This window comes from Centropristis striata, chromosome 16, assembly GCF_030273125.1.
Source record: "Centropristis striata isolate RG_2023a ecotype Rhode Island chromosome 16, C.striata_1.0, whole genome shotgun sequence".
NCBI classification, from domain to species: domain Eukaryota; kingdom Metazoa; phylum Chordata; class Actinopteri; order Perciformes; family Serranidae; genus Centropristis; species Centropristis striata.
In genome coordinates this window covers 32,891,588-32,909,132 of record NC_081532.1, presented here as the reverse complement: position 1 = coordinate 32,909,132, position 17,545 = coordinate 32,891,588, and the positions used below count along the sequence as shown (strand labels likewise).

General features: G+C 38.1%; 1 protein-coding gene across 1 annotated transcript in view; it reads right to left on the bottom strand.

Annotated features, from left to right (window-relative positions):
• Positions 1-17,545, bottom strand: part of LOC131988652 (transcription factor IIIB 90 kDa subunit-like) — a 90,397-nt gene that overhangs the window by 59,820 nt on the left and 13,032 nt on the right. Inside the window, exons 4-6 of the mRNA XM_059353820.1 lie at positions 15,795-15,968; positions 9,184-9,215; positions 1,428-1,500 (exon numbers count right to left, since the gene is read on the bottom strand). Of these exons, the coding sequence (XP_059209803.1) occupies positions 1,428-1,500; positions 9,184-9,215; positions 15,795-15,968 (279 nt within the window). The remainder of the gene's footprint in view (positions 1-1,427; positions 1,501-9,183; positions 9,216-15,794; positions 15,969-17,545) is intronic.

Below are 17,545 nucleotides of genomic sequence, written 5' to 3'. Positions count from 1 at the left end.
AAAGAGTCACAGGTTTTATTTGAAAGAATAAAGTCACCATAAATGCATAATATTTCTGGGTTTGGGATATTTGACGATGTCACCTTAAAGTCTGGGACAGTTTGGTGATCTGGTCCATTATTAACTAGGGTTGTCTTCGACTTAAGACGTTCTGAGCTGACTAAGACAACATCCCAAAATATAAGATGTTATCTAGTCTCCTTGCCCTCATTTAAAGTCATTTTGCAAGCAAAAATGCAAAACAATTCCAGGTTCCAGCATCTTAAAAATGCAGACTTGATTCATTTCTTTGTCCAGTGTGATAATAAGCTTAATTTTGGGGGTTTTGGTTTTGCCACTTGGATCATCTAGACTCTTGTCTCAACTTTTTGGTGATTTTTAGAAAATAATTGGCAGATCTGTAAATCTGAGGCAAAAGCACCAGTTGAAATCTTGTGTTTACCTGAGATGTGCTCATAAGTTTCTTGGAAAATAAATCATTCAGCATGAAAATGAAGTTTAAAAGACCAAACCGACTGATTAGTCGACTCAGACATTTAACCCACCTGTTACCTTGTGGGTCAAATTGACCCATTTCTAAAAGTGTTTTTTCCTATAAAGAAAAATATTTTAAAAAATCAAAGTCATGTAAAACTATTGAATTGTATATGTAGGTCTTTTCAATGTAGATTGAAAAAAGTATTAACATCATTTTTTTAATGAAAAACGAGTGAATTATCCTCATTGAAGCATGATCTGTGAGGTAAAGAACACCACTATATTGTAATTATATTACATTATTACTGTTCCAGAGAAACAAACATAATAGGAGGGTTAAAAAACGAAATATTAGCGTGATAACTGGTAACATAACTGATATATTAATGCATAATAATCAGAAGTTGCAGCCTTAATTTATCTACAGAAAAGCCATATGTTGCTTGACAGGAGCACCTCTCACAGGTCATGGTTCAATGAGGATAATTCACTTGTATTTCATTAAAAAAAATTCATGTTAAAACCTTTATGTACACTGGAAAGGCCTTCATATAAAATACAATGGTTTTTACGTAACTGATTTTTATTTGTTTTTATTTTACATGTTTTACTTTTATGAAAAAACACTTTTAACACTTTTATTTTTTTTGATTTTTAAACTTTAAAATTGGTCAATTTGAACTGCAACATAACAGGAGGATTAAATATCTTAGTTGACTGATTGGTCGGTTTGGTCTTGATCGACTAAGATTTCTTTCATCAATTAGTCATTTTTTTTACTTTTTTTATGCTGAATGACTTATTTTCCAAGAAACTTATGAGCACATCTCAGGTAAACACAAGACTTAAAGTGGTGTTTTGCCTCATTATTTGTGGAGAAACTCAGTTTTATCATCATTTAGAGAGTTTAACTCAACAAAGTGGTGCAGTAGAAGGAGGTGCGGTGTTACCTATAGCCGGGGCGTTGATGCACAGCTCTCTGGCTAGCACCAGGAAGGTTCGTCCCAGCACGTAGACGTTCACCTGTGGAGCAGAGCAGAGTGGTTTTACCAACAAGTGATCAGCAGCAAAGATAAAAACACTTTTTCTTCTCAGCGCGTGTCTGGCGGAAAACCTCGTGCTGCCAGTTAAGTCTGATTTTATAAGTAGATTTGGGTGTTTTACGTGATTCTGTAAGCGACTCCAGGAGCCATTAAAGCCACTTATAGAATTACAGCCGTCTGAAATTACAAGATGCTGGCTGTGATTGATGATGCGCACTGTGTGTGTGTGTGTGTGTGTGTGTGTGTGTGTTTGAGAGAGAAAAACAGACGGTCGGGATATGAAATGAGGCCGTTGCGTCACCGCCAGGTTAAGTGTTCTGGTTACATCATCGACCTGAAGGTTGCAGGACGTTTCACTTCAATATGTGTGATTAAAAGCTGAGCTCGGGGCCATTTGGAGGGATTTTTTATTCCTCTCGCTCTCAAACTCGCAGCTCTTTTTATTAGTTTCTAATCAAAATATCTGCCACTCCGCCGCCCCCTGAACTCTCCCTGCCTGCAGTTCTTTCCTGCAGATCGATTTCCTGAATCTAAATTACAAGTGTGAACGGAGCAGAACACAGCAGTGTGTTGGCTCCTTCCACTGTTTGGATCATAAAAAGACCACGTTTTAAACTCTGTTATTACAGATTTCTTTTGATTTTTACTTTGGCTCGTCGAAGTGGGAATGATCGGGTTTCACGTTGATTGATGTGACAATTGTTTCTCCAAAAACATCAGCACAGAAATAATAGATTTCAGAAAAGGGACAGAGGTTATTTTTGGGTAACTTGCTGAACTTTGAGGTAAAAAAAAAAAAGTTATTGGAGCTACAGAACAACAAAAACTTGCTGGTTAAATGACTGCCTCATAAAATTGAACTCTTTTCGGTTCATCACTGAACTTATTCATCTAAAGACTGCCTGCTAACATGAACTCAACATTTCAGCTTCTGTAACTGCAAATATTTGGGGAAAATCTGACCACAACTGCTGCAACTTACGATTATTTTCATTGTCACTTAAGCTTTCGATTATTTCTTTGATGAATCGGTTCATTGTTAGGTTCATAAAATGTCACAAAGCCCAAGAAGACTTAAAAGAATCAGGCAAAAGCACTACTTTAATTCAGAGGTTGGAAAATAAGTTATTCAGTATGAAAAAAAGTGTTAAAAGTTTAATCCCACTTTTAGTTTATAGGTGAGCAACATCTCCAGACTGCCTGCAGCAGATACAGAACATTTAACTAACAAGAGAAAATAATAATTCACATTTGTTGAATAAATTAGGGGACTTTTGAATTTGTTCTAAGGCAAATACAGACCTGTAAGATAGAGTATAAATAATAAAGTAAATGATGTGAAGCTTTTCTTTAACTTTGAGAAGTTTTCACTATTTTCTTGTGAATTATAAACTCGGGTTGTCCTCAGCTGAAGGAGTTATTAGCTGACTAAGACTCGGATGTTGCAGATTTGATCGACAGATCTGTAAAACTGAGTTTCTCCACAAAGAATCAGGCAAAAGCAACACTTTAAATCTTGTTTATCAGAGATGTTCTTATAGGTTTGCTGGAAAATAAGTTGTTCAGCATGAAAAAAGTCTGCAACAATCATACTTTTAGTTTATAGGGGAGCAAAATCTCACTATTTTCTGGTGAATTATAAGCTAGGGCTGTCCTATTGGCTGACAAAGACTCAGACATTGTTGATTTGATCAAAAAAAGTATTAAAAGTTCAATCCTACTGCTGCAAAGATTTTAGTTTATAGGTGTGCAACATCTCCTTACAGCCTGCAGCAGATACAGAACAGTTAACTAACAAGAGAAAATAAGTAAGATTTGTAAATTAAAGACTTTTTAATACTGATGACCTGTTAGATAGTCTGAAATAAAGTGTAGCTATCCTTTAACCCATTGACGCCTAAAACTTCCTGTAAAACCTCTGGGCGATTTTAAAATCAGCCCCTAAAACCTGAAGTTTTTCTGGAAATTCATCAGAAGTGTCAACGCTTCTACTAAATAATAGATTTTTCAGCCTCTGTAGCAGACAGAAATGAAATTCAAAAAGTATTTGAGAGCTTATACAAATACTACAAAACGACGTAAACGCTTTCCAGGGTTCAATGGGTTAACTTTGAGTGGAAGTAACATGTTTGTGTTCCTTAAAACAAGGTGGGATGTTCTCAAACAATACTGAGTCCAACACTTGATGAACTGGGAGATGGAACATTTCCATTTCAAACGCTCTGCTGCAGGACTGAACCAGGCTGAGCGGGGTTAGAGCAGGACCTGGGGTACGGTCTAATAGTCAAAAAAATCAGCTCCTAAGTCCTTTCCTAACCACTTTTCCTTAACCTCAATGGAAAACGTCACAAGGTCAAGGAAAGATGAGAAGGAGAATTCATGAGGAGTTAGGAGAAGACGATCGCGGTGTTTAGAGAATCCGACTGCACTTACACTTAGTCTACGTCATCACGCCACGGCGAATGTTGATGACGTCGTTTCTTCTCGTGACCGGTCGGCCTTATAAGCTGCTACCACAAGGAATTGTGGGACGGCATTACCTCCTTTCCTTTCGTAAAGGATGGTCCGGTGTATCCTATGCTAAAGGAAGCATTGAAGCTCCTTTCCTTAACAGTTAGAGAATTCGAACAGCTCTTATCATGGCGGCTACGATAATACTTCCGGGTCATTTCACTCAGTTAGGAAGGTTCCTAAGCAAATTTGACTATTCGACCACAGCCCTGGCCTGTTGGTGGAGGATGAGGCAGAGTGTGTCACCGGGGTTATCACGCCGGCCCCTCCCCTCACAGATGTTTCATTGTGTTTTACCCACGACACCTCCAGAAGGCTCGGCAGTAAATTCTGCCCCCCCCCACTCACTCTGAAAGGATGTGATGAGGAATACTGTTGAATAACAAAGCCACGGGGCTGCACATCTATCATCTCCTCCACCAATTATCAGTTACAGCTCAGAGTGAAGTTGTGGTGCTGAAAGCTGCAGCAGAAGGGGCAGTGAAAGCTGCAGGATCAGGTCGTGAACTGGGGTCAGGTCTCTGTCATTCCTTCAGACTCTCTCTGCAAACCTCCAGGGCTGAGAGGGGCGAGGGGGGGGGGGCAGACAGACGGACTCTCGCTCTCAGCCCCCTCTGGAGTCAGCCAGGGACGCAGATGCTCCTCTGCTATTCTGGGAAGTGGAATCCAGCGAGGAATTTATACACAAAGGCAGAAATAGTGGCGGTGGAGGAGGAGGAAGTGGAACAAGTTTGTGGTCGCAGCTAAAAACACGTCGTGATGGCTGGTCTCTGGAGCAGAAGGAGCACCTTTACAGCATCTTAAAGCTGCACCAATACAGAGTTTATATGGATGAATCATGGATCAAATGTTTATGTTTGTTATACGGAGAGCTTTAGCGTCTTTCAGCACGAGGTTTTGGTTTACAGTCCGCACGGCCCGTCAGTTAGTAGTTACAATATCAACTTCTCGATTTCAGCAAAAATGATTAAGGTTAAGTCTATATATATAATCGACGTTTAAAGTACATTTACTTAAGTACTGTACTTAAGTACAACTTAGAGGTACTTGTACTTTACTTGAGTCTTTCCATTTTATGTAACTTTATATTTTTACTCCACTACATTTAGCTGACAGTTTTAGTTACTTTTCAGGTCGAGATTTACAAAAGAAAAAGTGATCAATTTAGAAATGATTAGACATTCTTTCTTAGTTAAACCTCATAACAGTATATTAAGTAGTTAAAATAAGCCCTATATTTACAACACTAAAATGTTGCTAAAAAAAAAAACAAAAAAAAAACTTTAACTGGGACAAAATGGGGGGGGGGACAAATAGGAAAAATATAGAAACTTTATTGGGACTAAAACATGAAAGATTAATAATTTAATAAGGGGAAAAAAATGCAATTTTAATGGGGGAAAAAACAGGAAAAAACTATAAAATTTTAATCAGAAAAAAAACAACTTTAACAGAAGAAAAACCTTTAATAAAAAGTTAAACCGGGGATAAGGTCAAATATATTTAGTATAAATATATAGAACTAGATATTCTCCTCATTTTACTTCTTATATTTGTAGCCAACATTAAAAATTCTCCATTGAGCAAGATTGTGTTCTGAAAGTTAGAAAAAATACGACATTTTCAAAATCAGATTTCATGTTTTTTTGTGTTCAAAATGTCGATCTAGTAAGTCAAAGTGAGAAAATAATTACCAGGTGAGAAAAGAGGATACCAACACGTTATGGTAAATATTCCATGATTTTTCTATTTTACTAAAATCTATAACTTTACATTACGTGTGTATCAAATAAAAAGTGATGTGTTTGTGTTTGATTAACAAAACTCTGCCGAGCTGCACGAACGCACAAACTGCTGAATTTGACACCGTCTGAAAGCTTTTCTTCTCTGATATTAAGAGTCGCTGAGACTGAACGCTGAGCTCATGTTTTTAAATTAAATTTAATCATCACTTTGAAGTGCCGGCGGTGGAGCTGCTTGTAGGTGAAATGGAGAAGCTAAGAAGAATGTAATCCTCGTCTCCGCTGCAGCGCTAAGTGAAACTTTCCGGGTCGAGGGGTCAAAACTCAGAGAAAAAAAAAAACAGTGCGTGGTTACTGGATACTTCACGGCCGAGTGTCAACAGGTGGAAGAGGAGAACTTTCAATTAAAGGCCTGTTGAGGAGAGAAGCTCAGTGAGCTGCAACAACTCACTGCTGAAGACAGAAACAGCTGCTGTCAACAAGTCTGCAGGAGACAGGACAAGATGCTGAGGACTCCCAGATCATCTGAGGACGATATTTACCAGATAAATTACAGTTCTGGAGCTGTAATCTAGTGTGGATTCTCTGCTCGTTTCCCTCAATGATCAGACGCTCACACAACATCCGTTCTTTATCGAATGCTGCAGATACCCAACGACTTAAAATGTAATAAGACTGACAAGGATTCAGTCCAAATGAGGTTGTAAAATAACAAATCATGCCGACCAAAAAAGAACAGTGGTGAAAGTTACTCCTTTACTGCAGTAAAAGTACTAATACCACACTGTGAAATGTCTCCACTACAAGTAAAAGTCCTGCATTCAAAACTTACTGAAGTAAAAGTACAAAAGTATCAGCATCAAAATGTACAAAAGTGAAAAAGTACTCATTATGCAGAATGACCCCACTGAGATTGTTATGTTCTAAATCTATTATTAGATTATACATATTGATGCACTGATGTAAGCAGTGTTGCTTAGTGCATTTTAACTACTTGATATACTGTTATGAGGTTAAATTAATCATAATAATAATAAAGTGTAATCACTTAAATTGATCAAGTTTCATGTTAAATCACGACCTGAAAAGTAACTAAAGCTGTCAGCTGAATGTAGTGGAGAAGAAGTATAAAGTTACATAAAATGGAAATAACTACCTCAACATTGCAGTTAAGTACAGTTCTTGAGTAAATGTACTTAGATACATTCCACCACTGACAAACACTGATGATATTCTTTAACTTGTGGTCAAGGGTCCAATTCTTAATTTAGTATCATGGCTGAATCCTTTCAAATATTTAATAAATAAAATAAAAAAAAGCTTTCTGGAGTGGATGGTTTGGACTAAAACTCCATAAATAAATGTGAGCTAATACCACAACATAAACAACAACTAAAACAAGATAAAATGCGCAAATAACTATGTTTGCATGTCGCTGGAGTCAACAGATCATTAAGATTTTTTTTTTTATTTTATTTTATTATTATTATTATTTTTTTTTTTTAAATCGGTGAGCATCATCACTGTCAAATAAACAAAAATAATAAACAGTCCAACGAAAAAACATGTGTGCATCATTTTCTACCAAGAAAAAGAAAAAGAGGAGACTTTAGTCTAAACTTCACAAATCTGGCCTTTTAACCAACATGGAATCAGATCTATGTGATTATATTCATAATAATAAATAATTAAAATTTTTGTAGTGCAATAAACTTTCATTCTAATGATTATTTTAGAAGCTGTGCTGCCAACTGTGGATGTTTGTTTTGTCTCGTTTTCCTGGGTCTTTTTAAACGCACCGATCCAGAGATAAGACTCATAATTTTATTGTTTATTCTGGCGAGCTGCAATAAAGACTTTTTATTCTACTTCTATTCAAAATGAGACAGACTATCAGAGCACAATCAGACTCAATTAGGACTGTTATCGACTGTTAAAATATGACAGAAAATAAGAAAAGAGTTTTAAGTTATTTGGGCTACAGAAGCAACAAAAAACTGCTGGTTAAATGATGGTTTGCTCTTTGTGGTTTATCACTGAACTGAAGTCATTCTGCTAACATGAACTCAACATTTCAGCTTCTGTAACTGCAAGTATTTGGAAAAATCTGACCACTACTGCTGCAACCAACGATAATTTTCATTGTCACTTAATCTGTCGATTATTTCCTAGATGAATTGATTCCTTTGGTTTATAAAATGTCACAAAGCCCAAGAAGACTTAAAAGAATCAGGCAAAAGCACCACTTTAAATCTTGTGTTTTTCATAGATGTTCTCTCTCTATTTACTGGTGAATTTTATTCTAAACTTCACAAATCTGCTCTTGTTACCGACTTTGAAAATATGATGGAAAATAAAAAAAGATAAGGAGTTTTCTTGGGATCTTTAAATAAAACATTTTATCCACATAAAAAGGTTTAAAAGCTGCCAGCCTGAACACACAGAGCTGCAGGATCAGCTGCATGTTTGCTTTCAAAAGCACCTGTTGCTCAAAACTGTGCATGTGTGCACAGATATGCATGTTAAGTGGAAAACATTCAGAGCACGTGATCGAACGAATAAAAATCTGGAAGCAGCTGATATCCTTCAGTCGGTATTGATCTCCTCCCTGACCAATATGCTTATTCTGGATGATTAAGTTTGTGTCAAAGCTCTCCATTCATGCAAACAATGCAGAGCAGACAAGTGGCCTGGGTGTGGAGCCATTAAAGAGAGTGATTGGTAGAGTATTGCAGTCTAAACATGAGTAACCCTGCAGCCCCGCACACCCAAAATCCACTTGCAGCCTCCTCATGCCGGGGTGTGGAGGGCCGGGGGAGGGGGGGGGGGCCTGGCTCCTGCAGGACAGCTGGGTGCATAAAAATAAAAGCCCCTGACCAGCTGTGAGTGCGAGAAATGTCCCCCCGCCCTCCTGCAGCAGCACCACACCCCTGACTCACCGGGAATCGGCTGCCATTAAATATGCAGACAAATGTGCTCGGCTTTTCTATATTTAAACACGCACGACTCCGGTTTAATTACACGGGAGAAAGTCTGAGCGCAACATGACTGCGAGTGGTTAGGCACAGATGCATGATGGGACTTGTGGTGAGTGGTAGGAGTGTGTATTTAAGTGGCTGCCTCGGCAGGGTGGGCATCAGCACACATTAAAGGGAATTAAAGAGCTGCAGAGTCTTCAAAGTCTGGAAAAGTTATTTTAACTCGAGCTTTTAGAACCTTACTTCTTTCTTGAATAGACTAATGAAAAGAAATGGTCTATCAATGAGAAAAAAATAGCTGTTTTACTTGAGTTTGCAAGGATTTATCCATTTAGATAAAGGATTATCATTATTTGTTTATAATATGCAATTTTTCCATATTAAAATGTCAAACGATTCAAGCATTCCACTGTTTAAGAGAAAGAAACGTACCTGCAGGAGATCACTGAGGTCCAGCAGCATGTCTGAGAGGAACTGCTTAAGGAAACTAAACTGAAACAATCACAGTAAAAAAAGAAACGTGTAATAATTTGATTTTTTTTCTCAGTTATGGCAGTGAAATGGAGGAACAGAAAAAAGCCCTTAAAGCCAATTCCATGCTGGTCAAATCCAACAACAAACAGCAGAAACATTGACTGTAAATACAGTACATGATTTTTTACATTTTCAATGTGAGCACAAGCCTTTAGTTGGCAAGACAAAACTAAAACTCCCATAAGGTTCATCCTACATATCTTTATATCTATACAGGTGTGGTCAACAAGATGTAGAAGGTTTGTGGAGATTTTAATGGTTCTGGCATGAAGCATTTTCTAGTTATTGTTCTTCAAATATCACTGAAAACAAAAAAAATAGATGTTACCTTGTACATGCATTTTCTGCATTTTGCAAAGCTTTTGAGAAGAGTAATCTGAGTATGCCATGTATGCTTTACTGAGGGTCAGGTTTTATCTTCAGCATTCACCAAATACTTGAGTTAAGGACTCGTTTTCCCACAAGGTTTGGAAAGTTGAAGGTTAGTGGACATTTGCATGGTTCTGGCTTAAAGCATGTTCTGGTTATTCTTATTCAAATATGACAATTTGTATATAATATGGCTCATATTATATACAATACGAGCCATGTTTGAACTGATGCAGTTCCGGTTGTGTTTTAGCTGCAAGCTGAATCAGAACTGCAGAAACTAGAAGATGTTACCTTTCAAATGAGCCTCACTTGTGCATTTATGAATGATGAAAAGGCTACATTTTGATGGTTTTCCATAATATAATAAATATATTTATGTGTAATATCTCTGTTTGAGGAGGGTCATGTTTCCATCTTCAGCATCAAATAAATATTTACTTTCAGGATCCATTTTTGAAGTATATTAACCTGTAAAATGCATCTTTAAAAGAGGAAAAATGAGCAACAGATGCTGAATCCAGTGACCTGTCAACAGTTTTAACATTCAATATATTTGCTCTCAAGCCTACAAACACTTTAAACTTCTCTTAAGTGTTTTTATAACTTTCCACCTGCACACTGGCCCCCAGTGTGACGCTGCTGATGGAATAAATAAACCTTTTTTTAACTGATGCACTTTCAGTTGTGTTTTAGCTGCATGTTGAATCCGAAAGACTGCAACAACTAGAAGATGTTACATTTCAAATGAGCCTCACTTGTGCATTTCAGCCTCACAGTTCAGCCATTAAGGAACAATAAAAAGACTACATTTTGATGGTTTTCTATAATATAATAAATATATTTGTGTACACTATCTCTGTTTGAGGAGGTTCAGGTTTTCATCTTTAGTTCAGGATAGTTTTTAAAAGTAGATTAACCTGTAAAATGCATCTTAAAAAGTGGAAAACTGAGCGACAGACGCTGAATCCAGTGACTTCTACCTTCCTGTCTACAGTCAGAACTTTCAAAATATTTGCTCTCAAGCCTAAAAACACTTTAAACTTTTTTTAAAGTGTTTTTTATAACTTGCTACCTGCACACGCGGACCCCAGTGATGCTGATGATGGAATAAAAGAAGTGAAAGACGCTGAGCTCCGGCAGCTGGGACAGTAAATCTAAGGAGACGCTGAAGAGTCACCTCTGACCAGACGGCTCCTCTAAATATACTGACGAACGTGTCGCCTCCACGCCGTGACCTCACACACACACACACACACACACACACACACACACACACACACACACACACACACACACACACACGCCTGCCTCATCAGCCTCTGGACATCCCATTCTCCCGATGTCCGGGTGCACCTGTCTCCGGGCGGATTAGCGGGGCTCCTCTGGAAAAAAAAAAAGGCCTCACAATGGAATTAGCAGCAGCAGCAGATGAAATGGAAAAGATAATCCCAGCACACGCCGTCTGGAGATTACAGGAGACTCCCTTAATCAGGAAAATAAACGACAGCAGGTCCTCCGACACATCTGGGTCCACCGAGCGGGGAAAACATGTTTACACCTGCATGTGGTGCAACAGGAGCCACTTATTTAAACATCCAGAGAAATGAGAGTTTAAACTGAAGTCACATTTAGAGAATCTGTACAGACTTCAAGCTTCAGAAACAAATGAGTAAAAACAAACAGCTGCTCCTCTGATTCATCACACAGCTGAGCCAGCTGCAGTTTTTCAGTTTTGTACTTAAGCTGCTTAATGTTTTTAAAGCTAGAGTGCGAGACTTTTCCATAGAAATGAATAAAATAAAGCCCTGGCCAAACAATTCCTCACATTGCTGATTAAGGGGCCGATCACTCAGGGTGTGTTTGGCTGCTTAGCATTGCTCAGAGTCTCTTGTTTTTCTGCTCAAAGCGATTCGTGTTTTTGCAGGAGCGGCCTGAACGCTGAACTCAGCTTTTGACTGAAAGAAGCAAAGACGCAGCAGGTTAACTTCCAACATGCTCATACTCTTTGCACTTTATAATTTGAACTATTGCACATTTCCTCCACATTTTGCACATTCTTGCACAAAACCGTACAGCTCTTTCACTTTAAAAACAGATATACAGTCATGGAAAAAATGATTAGACCACCCTTGTTTTCTTCAGTTTCTTGTTCATTTTAATGCCTGGTACAACTAAAGGTTCATTTGTTTGGACAAATATAATGATAACAACAAAAATAGCTCATAAGAGTTTAATTTAAGAGCTGATATTGACATTTTCCATGGTTTTCTTGATAATAACCAAAATCATTATCAAGAAAACCATGGAAAATAGCTAGAAATCAGCTCTTAAATTAAACTCTTGAGCTAAAATGATATTTCTCCAAACAAATGTACCTTTAGTTGTACCAGGCATTAAAATGAACAAGAAATTAAGGAAAACAATGGTCTGATATTTTTTTCCATGACTGTATTTTAAACGATTTCTTCTCTTTTTTTACTTTGTTTTATCTGTTTATTGTTGTGTATAAAATCACCAAGACAGATTACTAGTATGTGCAAACTGAGGTGGCAAATAAACTGGTTCAGATTTCTTTTTAAAGAAAGTTTCTAAAAAACAATCACTATGGAGAGGCTCCCTACTGTATCAACAAATGCAGTTATGATTCATATACTGTCATGACTGATTGATGTGCTATGATATTGTTTTAATGACCCTAACCTGCCTGCAGAAAAGAGGAAGAGCAAATAAATAAAGACGGAGGAAGGAAGAGGAAGTGTAATAAAGGTGGGCTGAAGGTCGGAGAGACAAAAACGTGATCCGAACGAGGACGTGAAATCTGATCCACAGAAACTCTGCAACCATTTTCATTAGCCCGACCATTGAGACACATGTTTTCTTAAAGTAATCGCCAAAAATAAATTGTTTATCATAGAAAGAAACTGTAAAAATAGTAATTATCATTATATTATTATTTATTATCCCGTTAGAGAAAGTGACCAACACGAAGCTTAAAATGTTGATATTTATGTCAGAATAAAGAATGTCTTTAATCTATGTGTCATTTAAAATAAAGCATTTGCACTAACCAGATCCTGTTAAAAACATTAAATTCTGCTCCTCAGCAGAATCAATCATGTCTTCACAGTGTCTCTGAGACCAACGGTCACGTGACAAATATTCACTGAAAATCTGTTTACACAGAGCAGAGAGGAGAGGACAGGAGAGGCTGTTTACACAGAGCAGAGAGGAGAGGACAGGAGAGGCTGTTTACACAGAGCAGAGAGGAGAGGACAGGAGAGGCTGTTTACACAGAGCAGAGGACAGGAGAGGACAGGAGAGGCTGTTTACACAGAGCAAAGAGGAGAGGACAGGAGAGGCTGTTTACACAGAGCAAAGAGGAGAGGACAGGAGAGGCTGTTTACACAGAGCAGAGGACAGGAGAGGCCGTTTACACAGAGCAGAGGGGAGAGGACAGGAGAGGCTGTTTACACAGAGCAGAGAGGAGAGGACAGGAGAGGTTGTTTACACAGAGCAAAGAGGACAGGACAGGAGAGGCTGTTTACACAGAACAGAGGGGAGAGGACAGGAGAGGTTGTTTACACAGAACAGAGGGGAGAGGACAGGAGAGGTTGTTTACACAGAGCAGAGGGGACAGGACAGGAAAGGCTGTTTACACAGAGCAGAGAGGAGAGGACAGGAGAGGCTGTTTACACAGAGCAGAGGGGAGAAAAGAGGAAGAGCAAATAAATAAAGACGGAGGAAGGAAGAGGAAGTGTAATGAAGGTGGGCTGAAGGTCGGAGAGACAAAAACGTGATCCGAACGAGGACGTGAAATCCAGACGGTGGTTTTTTCCGTGCTCGTTAAACTGAACTCCAGATTCAGACGGATGTTTCCTTTTACGCTCCTTCTGTCTTCGTCTTTGTCCTGATTCTCCCCTGCGACAACATTACAGACTCACCCAGCTGTGCAAAAGGAAGTGAGCAGAGCTATTTTTAACCCCGGCCTCACTCCTCCGAACATGCACAAACAGACAGGCCTGCACACACACACACACACACACACACACACACACACACACACACACACACAGAAGCCCAGTAAACAATGCAGCAGGAGGGCATTACACCCTCCTCGCCCTGCTTTCAGTAGGTGAACTTATCCCTGTTGTTATGCAACAGATCCATCCTCGGAGGCGTAGTGAGTCAGGACTAAACCGACCTATGAAAAAAGCATGAACCTAAAAGTCCCATTATCACGTCGCTGCAGACTTCACTGAGCTGCAGTTAGCAGATTATGAAACATTAAGAAAGGCTCGCATCACAAGTCACCTGCACACTTTGATGTGCCACTTCGTCTCCGCCGACGCTGAACTTTAGCTCGGCTGTTACAGACGTGCAATCAAATAAAAAGTGTCTCCTGATGCAGGCAGGAAACAGTCTTTGATCAGGCTTCCTTTCAGACGTGATTCGTTACACAACATTTAATTAAAGTGACGCAGCAGTGCTGAAACCGATTCATCTGCAGATTCTTTACTTGATGAATCATTTTGGTCTACTGAACATTAGAAAACAGTGAGAAAAGCTCACAGACGGACAAAACCATTTCAAATATTATAAAACACTTCTGAGTAACCTAACTTATTGATTGTTTTTCTTGATTTAAGGACTTTAGCTATAGAATATCAATACATTTTGAAAATGCACATTACTAATTTACATATTTCACGCTAATACCAAAAAGTTTACCATCATGGAAAACAAAGAAAAGTGAAAAGCTAACTGCATTCTGCAGTTATCTCATGGAGCATGAAGTCGTTTTGTCCAACCAATATTTCCAAACACAAAAATATTAAATTCCCTATAATGTAAGACCAAGAAAAGCAGCAAAACCTCACATATCAGAACTGGAAATATCAAATTTTTAGCATTTTTGCTTGAAAAACGATTTCAACGTTTTGATTGTCAATAATAGCTGCAGATTTACTTTCTGATATTCAAATTAATTGACTAATTGGATCAATAGCTGATGTAGGTTTGAATTTCTGTGCATCTCCATCTACTTCGGGGTGTTTTTGCACAATTTTGTTTTCTATTTACACGCTTGTGGCATCAAGAGCTGAAACAATTAGTCAATAAATCAATAAACGCAGAATAATTAGAAACCATTTTGATAATCAAGTCATTATTTTAGTTATTTATAAGCACAATAATAAGCTTCAGCTTCTGAAATATGAATATTTCATGCTTTTCTTTGTTTTTTCCATTATAGTAAACTTTTGGGTATTAGGCCGAAATATGGACATTTTAATGTGCATTTTCATAATTTATTAATATTCTATGGATTGATACATTAACTCAAGAAAAAGAGTCAATTAGTGTTTGTGTCCATACATGACTGAGGCTTTTATACCATTTGAAATTGTTTGGATTTTGTCTGTATCTTCCAAGGTTTTAAACACATAATAAATACTCTGTATATTAATTTGTATAATCATTTGTACAATCATAATAATGTGTTAATCATAATATCAACACATGTATTTGATAGTGTAAAAGGAAACTGAATTAATTTTCTAATCCTAAATGAAAGTCTTGTGGTTTTTGTCTTCTATGTCTTATTTTTGGGGCTGTTCTGTCTAAGTGGATTAGTCGACTAATGGATGCTTTTGGTTTGAAGTTGACCACAATTTTACTACTGAATTTGTTGATTTTTATGCTTTTTTTCATGCTAAATGACTTATTTTCTATAAGCGAATGAGTACATATATGGAAAACACAACATTTAAAGTGCTTTAACATGATTCTTTGTGAAGAAAGTGTTACAGATCTGTTGATATGAGCTAAAAAAAATCTTTTTAGTGCCTTTTCCTTTTGAGATGTGTGAGATGAGAGTTTTTAGAAATACAGTTCCCATCCTGCTTTCAGTGATATGAACAGTAAGTTTAATGTGTTATCATGTTAGCTGTGGGCTACACCTCTATTTGTCACATTGTGGTGAGTCTTTCCATTCAGGGTTGGAGTAAAGTTCAGGCGCTTTCAAAAAGAAGGAACCCAAACTATGAAATGTGCCTTTGTCATCACATCTAAATCTGCAGCTATCAATATATGTTGACACTGTTGATATTATATTCACTTTGATTGAACAGGAAGGATACGTGGCGTCCCCTCGGTGCGGCAAACCATGTAGAGGCACGCGGCGATGACGTGGGAGGACTTGCGGCCGCGGGTCAGGTGTTTGGTGAGCGCCATCTTGTAGAAGTTGAGAGCCGTGTCCAGGCAGTGTTTGTTCATCTGCAGCTGGTGACCCAGAGTGTTGATGCTGAGTCTCGCTGGAGGGACACGGAGAACAAAAAGCACGTCAGTCCACAGAAACTCTGCAACCATTTTCATTAGCCCGACCATTAAGACACAGGTTTTCTTAAAGTAATCGCCAAAAATAGATTGTTTATCATAGAAAGAAACTGTAAAAATAGTCATTATCTGTGAAATTTGCACTTTCCGACAGTCCTGGAACAGACCGTAGGTTACAAAAGTTCCAGTTAGAAAAAGTGACCAACACGAAGCTTAAAATGTTGATATTTGTGTCAGAATCTCTTTATTCTCCATGTGTCATTTAAAATAAAGCGTTTGCACTAACCAGATCCTGTTAAAAACATTAAATTCTGCTCCTCAGAGACACTGTGAAGACATGATTGATTCTGCTGAGACCAACGGTCACGTGACAAATATTCACTGAGAATCTGTTTACACAGAGCAGAGAGGAGAGGACAGGTGAGGCTGTTTACACAGAGCAGAGAGGAGAGGACAGGAGAGGCTGTTTACACAGAGCTGAGAGGAGAGGACAGGAGAGGCTGTTTACACAGAGCAGAGAGGAGAGGACAGGAGAGGCTGTTTACACAGAGCTGAGAGGAGAGGACAGGAGAGGATGTTTACACAGAGCAGAGGGGAGAGGACAGGTGAGGCTGTTTACACAGAGCAGAGAGGAGAGGACAGGAGAGGATGTTTACACAGAGCAGAGGGGAGAGGACCAAAGTGTTGGACCTTTGGAGCAGTACTCTGCAAAACCATCTTAACTCGCGGTCCCTTTAATTGTCTTCTTAAAGGGCTTTTAACTGCCCTGATTTCTTGCAAGTTTGTGTGACAGACGATAAGTAGGGCAGAGACTGTAATCATTAAAAAATACAAACTTAGTTTCATGCCCTTTATGTGACTCTTCAGCTTTAAAACTCTAAAAACAGCAACTGATTCCTTAATAGGAGCCTCTGAATAAATAAATAAATAAATAACATGAAGAAAAACTGGGACAGACTGAGGCAGAGTGGCATTTATATCAGGGGAGCTGTTTATACCAACAGCTGGATCAGAAAACAGCTAAATTAACATCACCAGTTAGGAAATTACAATCTGGATTTATTGTTTGATAACTGTGTCTGACCTCCATATCTCCTGTTGTGTTTCCTGCATGATCGTTAACTTAATAATGTCACCAACATGATATTTGACAAACAGCAGGTTTTATTATGATTAGACATGGGCGGGGCAACTCAGCATGTTTCACAGCCAACAGAAATAAAACATAATTTATGCTCTCTTTTATTTATTTGAGGAGATTTTAATGAATATTCTTAATAATTCAAAGTGCATTGCTCTTTAAAAATGTTTTTTTGCATTATAAATCATAAATTGGTCTTAAACTGACAATAACATTGTTTATTGTAATAACTCTAATTGAGTAGATCAGTAACTCCTGTTATCTGTGAGGTAAAATTACTGTTTTTGTCAGTGGAGTCTGGTGGTAACCACTTCAGTTCCTCCTGTGTTTAATAAAAGGTTCATTGCTCTTTGAAAGGATGCACTTGCATTATAATCCTGTTATAATATCATTATATCAGTGGCAATAATATTG